We start from the raw sequence: 7500 nt of genomic DNA on the forward strand, positions 1-7500 counted from the left end.
AAGCTCCGGAGCTCAATCAGCGCTCATGTCTCATGATCCTGGATCCTGTGTGCATCTTGGAGGCCCATTGATTCAGTTATTGACTCAACTGCACACCTGGGGCTCAGGCTGGAACTGTTTTCAGCTGTGTGGGTGCCAGAGAAGTTGTCTTGCCACACGGGTCTTACACACACACACACACACACACATACATACACACTTGCACACATACACATACACATACACATACACATACACATACACATACACATACACATACACACATGCACACACGCACACTTACACATACACACACACACACACACACACACACACACACACACACACACACACTGAGACACATGCAGGCACAATCCCATTTGTATGCACACACACTCACATGCATACACTCAGACGTCTCTCTCTCGCTCTCTCTCTCTCTCTCAGATACAATCACACACACACACACACACTCTTTGACATATACGGCACAGATGACTTCTTGGAAAGGGGTCTTGCTGTGCCTGTGGGTTTGTGTCAGTTTGCGGCAGCATAAAGAATCTGAGGTGGAGAATGAGACTGAACAAGGTCAATGATGACAAGGAAAAGCCATTGAGCTGACATTTTAATATTCACACCATTAAGCCCACAGGGAGGTGCAGGCACAGTCTGTGTGTCTCTCTACAGTCATCTTCCCTCTCTCTCTCTCTCTCTCTCTCTCTCTCTCTCTCTCTCTCACTCACTCTCTTACACACACACACACACACACACACACACACACACACACACACACACACACACACACATACACACACACACACACACACACACACACACACACACACACACACACACACACACACACTGTCTCTGGTTGTGCATCTTGGGAGAAGCTTGTCACAAGTGGGTTCTGTGTGTACGTATGAGCGCATGCTGGGTGAGCCGGGGTATCATCCACAGAGGCATTAAGTCGTCAATGCAGGATAATACTAATAACTCCACCAGAGCCTATCAGACAGCAGCGTGGAGAAGCAGGCAGGCAGCATCCTGAGCCAATGATTATTAGATGGAGAGAGGATGGAACATCCGGAGGTGTTAAAGAGGACAGAGGGATAGGGAGAGAGAGAGAGAGAGAGAGAGAGAGAGAGAGAGAGAGTGAAGAGTGTAGTGAGAGTTCACAGAAACGGTTTGTTCCATAGAGGGTGGTTATGGGTTATGTAGCTGCAGGGACAGAAAAGCACAGAGATGCTGAAAAATGCAGTTCAATGTGAACTGTCTCTGAACTGCCACTAAAGTGACATTCTCTAGCAGAGGCTTTTAGGTACAGCCTCAAAGTCAGTATTTCCCTCATCAAAATTAGTATTTTAATTTAAAAAGCACCCATATAGGCACACATAAAAACAAATACAGACTTGGAAAATGCATGACCTTTTAGTAAATACAGTATACTAATACAATTTAATATTACATGATTTTGGTCGCAAATAGCATTTTATTAAACCTACGATTGCATTTGTTCCTTTCTCTCCTAGTACAAAATGTCAGTTTGTTGAACCTTTTATAAAATGAAAAGCAAAAATGACAATTTGATGATTATTTAATTAGGCATCAGCCTTATGCTTAGCTATTGGCAAACCTGGGTCAGGGATGTGACATGCAGATTTCTGTGTCTTAGTCCATTACTTTGGTTTAAAATAATTTCAAATGATTCATAAAAAGCATCATTTTATTCAATAAAACCTGTATAAAAAAGGCAAATAAATGTTTAAAGGTTATATCAGTGATAGCGGGGATACGTCATTTCTGTTGATGTTCAAACAAAACAGAGAGCTAGCTCGCTACTCCCTCCCACTCCCTCCCGTGCAATTAAAACTCTCCTAAACGCGCATCTCGTCGGTTATTGGTTGAAACACTTTATTTTGCCTTTGAGTGGGTTGCCAACCCTTGTTGGTAGCAATTGTTTTGTGTACAGATCTCGGAGCCTAGGCTGCCTACAGAGACGCGTTTTTTTTTACGGCCTGCTTATGGGGCAGACAGCTAGCGGATCGTTAGGAAAGATTAGATGAATGTGATAATTTAAGTTTGGGCCTGAAATCGCTGATACAACCTTTAAGTCTCAATTTGTTAATTTATTTTCTCAAAACTCACCATTTAAGGAGAAGTCACCATTTAAGGGTGTATTTTTCAAAAATGTCTCCCAGGGGGGCATGCTCCCAGAGCCCCCTGTTGTTGAGTCTTCAACTTTGTGCTTAATACTTTCTTTCAACCAGCGGCCGCCACTGGTATAAGAGATGAGGAAGTTATAAATCGGCCAACTTTCAGCGGAGCACCACAGAGTGGGTTAACACATGACACACGCCTGTCCTGCGTGAGGCTGGATTAGCGTTGCCTCCGTACTCCCCCTCCCACTCCCCTGTAAGCCCCGTTTGACTATAGGCTCATATAGGGACCTGCAGACATGAGAGGGAGCCGAGCCCCTCTAATGCCAACCAGCTCGCCACCGACTCACAGACACAGAGTAAATCCCAGCCGGGGATTATGGGCAACTGCCTGTGGTATGGATTATACAGACATCAAAAACACAGAGACAGATCATTGTAACACTAAAAACAGCAACAGCAGTAGCAGTAACAACAATAACAACAAAATCCACAACAACAACAACAATAGCAAAAGCAGCCACAACAGTCTTGATTTTGACCAGTGGAATATGTTAAATATGAGACAAAAAAAAAAAAAACAGCAAGATCCTCATGCAAACAGATGGCGCTTTGTCTGGGTTGGCAGTGCGCTGCGATGTTTTGGGCTAAAAGTGACCTCATTCAGTCATGCTCCTGTCCTTGTTTGGGCGTTTGGGACATTTTTTTGTCCCCTTCTTCTCAGGCTGATTGTGGGTGTCCTGCGAGGGCCACTCTAATGTGAGTGAGCGCTGTTATCTGATCCCGTTGCACTCAGAGATGATTCGGTAATGACTAGGCGCAGCAGTCCCTTCTCTGGCGAATATAGAAAGCCCAAAAGCGCCTTCCAAAAATATTCTGCGAATGATTGGCACACCGTGGTGTGTGGCGTGATTTGTTGTGGAGGTGGACTGACCCAAATATGGATGGCCATTTTGCACGCATGCACGCACGCACACACGCACACACACACACACACACACACACACACAAACACCTGGCAGTGTCAAAGGCAGAGAGGATCATTTAGCCTCCAAATGGGCCAATTCAGGGCCACCCACAATCAGATACTCAGAGAATTAATCCCCATCGCTGGAAAAGTATGATTGCACTGGCGCAGAATGGAAAAGATAAAGGTCATGTGCTTATCAAGTAACCTAGTTTTTTTGCCGTGCCATCCATTTGAGACTTTGCCAACACAAATCTGATCAGTGTCTGGTGAAAGAGAAAATGCTATTTGTGTCAGGAGTATTGGGATATAGGTCCCTATTTATAGTTGTCAATTGTGAAATTTCATATCCATACATGGTTATTGTATGGTTATGAACATGATTTAATCCTGATTTTTCCTCATGTTTCCAGATCATCTCAGTACCATCCACGTATAATACTGGAATGATTGTGATTCTGGAATGATTCTATGTCACCATAGAAGGTCTTTCATGATGACACACTGTTGTATCAGTCTGAGTGTCTGTGCCTGTCTCTGGGTGTTTGTGTATGATAGAGAGAGACAGAGACAGACAGAGAGAGAGAGAGAGACATGCAAGCAGAGAGAGAGAGAAAGTAAGCAACCTTGGTTTAGCCTTGTTTCGACCAGCCTTTCCCCTGCCGAGTGTCTTGTGAAGTACCACCCGTGGGCCTGTCCTGTTCCAGGGTCGGCCCGGTGGCAGCTGTGAGGTGGGGGAGGTGAGCTCTTAAGTCAGCATGCTGAGGAAATTAGAGTTGCCGCATTAGAGAGAAATCCCCTGGAGGTTTAGGGTTCATTGAGATTATGAATAATGGACAAAGGGCAGTGTAAATATTTATAGACCTTCTGCTTCGAGCGGTATGGAGAGAGACCGGGATTAAAAGACAAGGAGAAAGAACACTCAGGATGTTACACACACTGTACACATTTTGTTTCGCCGCATTTAACCAAATTCCAGTTGTGAGAACAGTAAATGATATGATAGCTCTGGGTGAGCGATGCCTATCGGAACCAGTCAGTGATAAGACAAAAAGAAGAAGAGGAATGACTGCATGTGCACCTAATAGTGGAAAGGAAAAAATCATTGTAAAATAAGGTGCTTTCTCAATCTCACAACAACCTTGAGGAGAAATGTGCCACTCAGACATTTCTGACAAACTCCTCTATCTCCCACTACCCGTGTGCGTCTTTTTCTGTGGCTGCTTGAACTAGATTTTTTGTACTAGTTTTAATTTGGTCACACCACCCATTCTGTCTTTTAATTAGTTGCCAGAGTGCGAGTGGTTGGTCACAACCATTAAGGCACTTGGTATTGATGAGTGATTTCAATTAAAAATTCCATCATTGGGATTGTGGAATGTGCAGTCAGTCAGGCGTCTCGGGGAATGTCTTTTGTGAGGGGCTCTAGGGGACACTGCACCGTACGCCCACAGCAATAGTCTTTTACTGGGGCTCCATTTGTAGATAGTCTATTTACAGTATATTTTACTGTACAGTATGTTCATCTGTCTCACACACACAGCTATATTGTTGACACATATAGACACACCCTCACACACAGTTGACTGAAGTCTTTGAAAAAGTCCATTCTCGCCTCTATATCTTTCATTTATCCTTCCTAGTTCATTAGCATAATTCTAATTAAGCAGTACTCAGAAACACTCTATTTCATATGCTGAGGCTGAGAGGCAAGACACATTTCCGCCCTTTCTGTTTTAATCCGCCTTGACAAAGTAGTCTCGACTGACAGCGGGGGGTGGGGAGTGGGTGGTATACACGCCTTCCAAGCGGCAGATTTCGCCGGGCGGGCACGTGTACGCGCGACTACGGATTTCCTTGTTTGCATCACTTTGTTGCAACAAATGGGCTCTGGCAGAGCGCGTTTCCATGGCGAGCCCGCAGACAAGGCGATTTGCTGACAGTAATATGAATAAATTAGCGTGCGCTGGAACGAGCTCTGATTTCCTATCGCTCTCATTTCCTCAGAGTCATTTTCCCTCATTTTTTTGTGCCGTTCGCTTCTCTTTTTCTGTCAGTAAGCGAGGCTGAGCGTTCTCCCATTGTGAGCGTTAGACTGGAGAAGAGGGGCTTGTGCTGCATATTGAATCTCCGTTGGGTGCAGGGATCCATAAGCATCAATGCACCTCACAACACAGAGGAGAAAAAGTGAGAGAAACTGAAAAAGAGATAGAGACAGTGAGACAAAGGATAAACAGGCAAAGCCTCTGTTTCACTTCAAGCTGAAGGATTTTGGATATGAAACAGAATTCTTCTTCCACTTCCTCTAAGTCTTCATAACATGAATGAAATTACACACACACACTCTTGTAGACTCACTGTTGTTCCTTATTTGCAGGTAACCATCCTCATCGTGCTGGCTCTGGCCTTTCTGGCCTGTATAGTGTTCCTGGTGGTGTATAAGGCCTTCACTTATGACCACACCTGCCCTGAAGGCTTCATCTACAAGGTAAGGCACTGGACACTAGGTACTGCTCATAAGCATATACAGTATGTACATATAGTAGTAGGCCTTTATTGTATGCAGCGATGTGACCTGTCGTCTGTCCATTGATGTGAATGTTTTCTCTTAACATGCCATTGAGCTTTCACCATGCCGTGGTGCTTTCACCATGCCGTGGTGCTTTCTTTCTTGTCCCCCCCTACCAACAGCATAAGCGTTGCATCCCGGCTTCTCTGGAGGCGTACTACAACTCCCAGGATGCCAACTCGCGGGGGCGGTTCTACACAGTCATCAGCCACTACAGCATGGCCAAGCAGACCAGCTCCCGCTCCGTCTCGCCCTGGATGCCAGCGGGGGGCGGCCCTCACGACGCCAAGCCGCCCAACACAGACAGCCAGTGAGAGCCAGCCGCTCAGAACCTGCTCCACTCCGTTTATTTCTTCATTCCTTCAGTCAATCTACAGGTCTGGAGCCCAGCAGTGTCTCTCTCTCTCTCTCTCTCTCTCTTTCCTTCTCTCTTTCCTTCTCTCCCTCTGTCCCCTCTCAATCATCACAACATCTATGGGATCCATCTGAGAATCAGTAGATGTTAATCTGTCAAATCTCACCACAATCCTCCAACCATACCAGCTGTTTAGCAGAATGTGTAGTGCCTCATTCTTCTTTTCTCTTTTTCTCTCCTCTCTCTCTCCCTCCCACCATTTCTTTCTTTGTTAATGATCTCCTTGAGCTCCATTCATTTGACTGATGAGTCTAATTGCTGTCTATTTTTTATTTTATTTATTTATTGGTACTCCTATTTCTACTTGATGAAAGAGGACTATTTGTATAAAGGCATGATCTTAAAAACACATTCTTTTTGTTTTGTTTTTGTTTTTCTGCGTTGTTGTCAGAGAGCAAACAAAGCTCATTCTTAACTTGTAGTTTAATGACTTAATGCTCATTTCCGAAAAATGTGACAAGATTCATGCTATGACCAGGCTCAAGATGAGTTCGTTTTTAATCTCATTCTTAATATTGTCCACATTGCAGCGTCAATATACTGTACATGTTCTGTAAAAGAATTTTCCATGAAGAAAATATATGTTTGTATGAACTGCACATGGATGACGACAGTTATGCTAATATTGATGTTAATGAATTATCAAATCTCTACTTTGTATTTTACCATGAGTGTCTGGAGAATGAACACAGCTTTTAATCATCGTACTGTAGTTCCTGACTTGAACCAGGACGGGCATACTCCACCCCTCATTACGGCAATAGTATGTATCATTGTGCATAGTGCTGTTAAATATATTGTTTTCTCATTGACTGGAATGAAAACAAACAAACTAACTAAAAAAACTAAAAATCTGCAGCACATTTGTAATATGAGAGACACATTGTCTGTGAGATGCTGAGCCACAGGAGGAAGAGTTAATTTAGATGAATGACACCTTGGAGAATGGCTTGGACATGGATCAGATTGGTGGAAAAGCATCTGTCTGTCTCTGTCTGAGCTAACTTTGACACGCTTAGATATCCTCACTGCAGTTCAATTTCATTTCATTTTTTAATCCGTTGTCAGAAGAAGAAGAAAAAAACAGGTTTTGAACTATTGTGCTGTCGTTAGTTGATATGTAGCAAAGTGTGGAGTATCTTGAGTGTGTATCCTTTAGATTTGGACAAAAAACAATAAAACATGACGTGTTAAGTAAACAGTGTGCTCTGTCTTCTTCTTTTAGTCCACCTTTCTCTGCCTGCAAGATTCTGAGGGAGGGATGGCGAGAAAGTGAGAAAGAGAGAGACAGAGAGAGAGAGAGAGAGAGAGAGAGAAAGAATATGTTTGTGGACTGTGGTAAGAGATTGGCTGAGTATTTCTTATTCCACAATTAGAGTAATTAGCTGCCTCTGTAGTCTAGACAATGCTG

At 43.8% G+C, this 7500-nt stretch overlaps 1 protein-coding gene across 2 annotated transcripts in view; it reads left to right on the top strand.

The window, feature by feature from the left end:
• The window catches only part of nsg2 (neuronal vesicle trafficking associated 2), a 21011-nt gene extending 13723 nt beyond the window's left edge, over positions 1-7288 (top strand). For both annotated transcript variants that reach the window (XM_042093753.1, XM_042093752.1), the window contains exons 4-5: positions 5483-5593; positions 5797-7288. In XM_042093753.1, coding sequence (XP_041949687.1) covers positions 5483-5593; positions 5797-5988 — 303 coding nt within the window. In that variant the 3' untranslated portion in view covers positions 5989-7288. The remainder of the gene's footprint in view (positions 1-5482; positions 5594-5796) is intronic.
• The last annotated feature ends 212 nt before the right edge of the window (positions 7289-7500 follow it).

Source organism: Alosa sapidissima, chromosome 5 (genome assembly GCF_018492685.1).
Source record: "Alosa sapidissima isolate fAloSap1 chromosome 5, fAloSap1.pri, whole genome shotgun sequence".
In the NCBI taxonomy this organism is placed as follows: Eukaryota; Metazoa; Chordata; class Actinopteri; order Clupeiformes; family Clupeidae; genus Alosa; species Alosa sapidissima.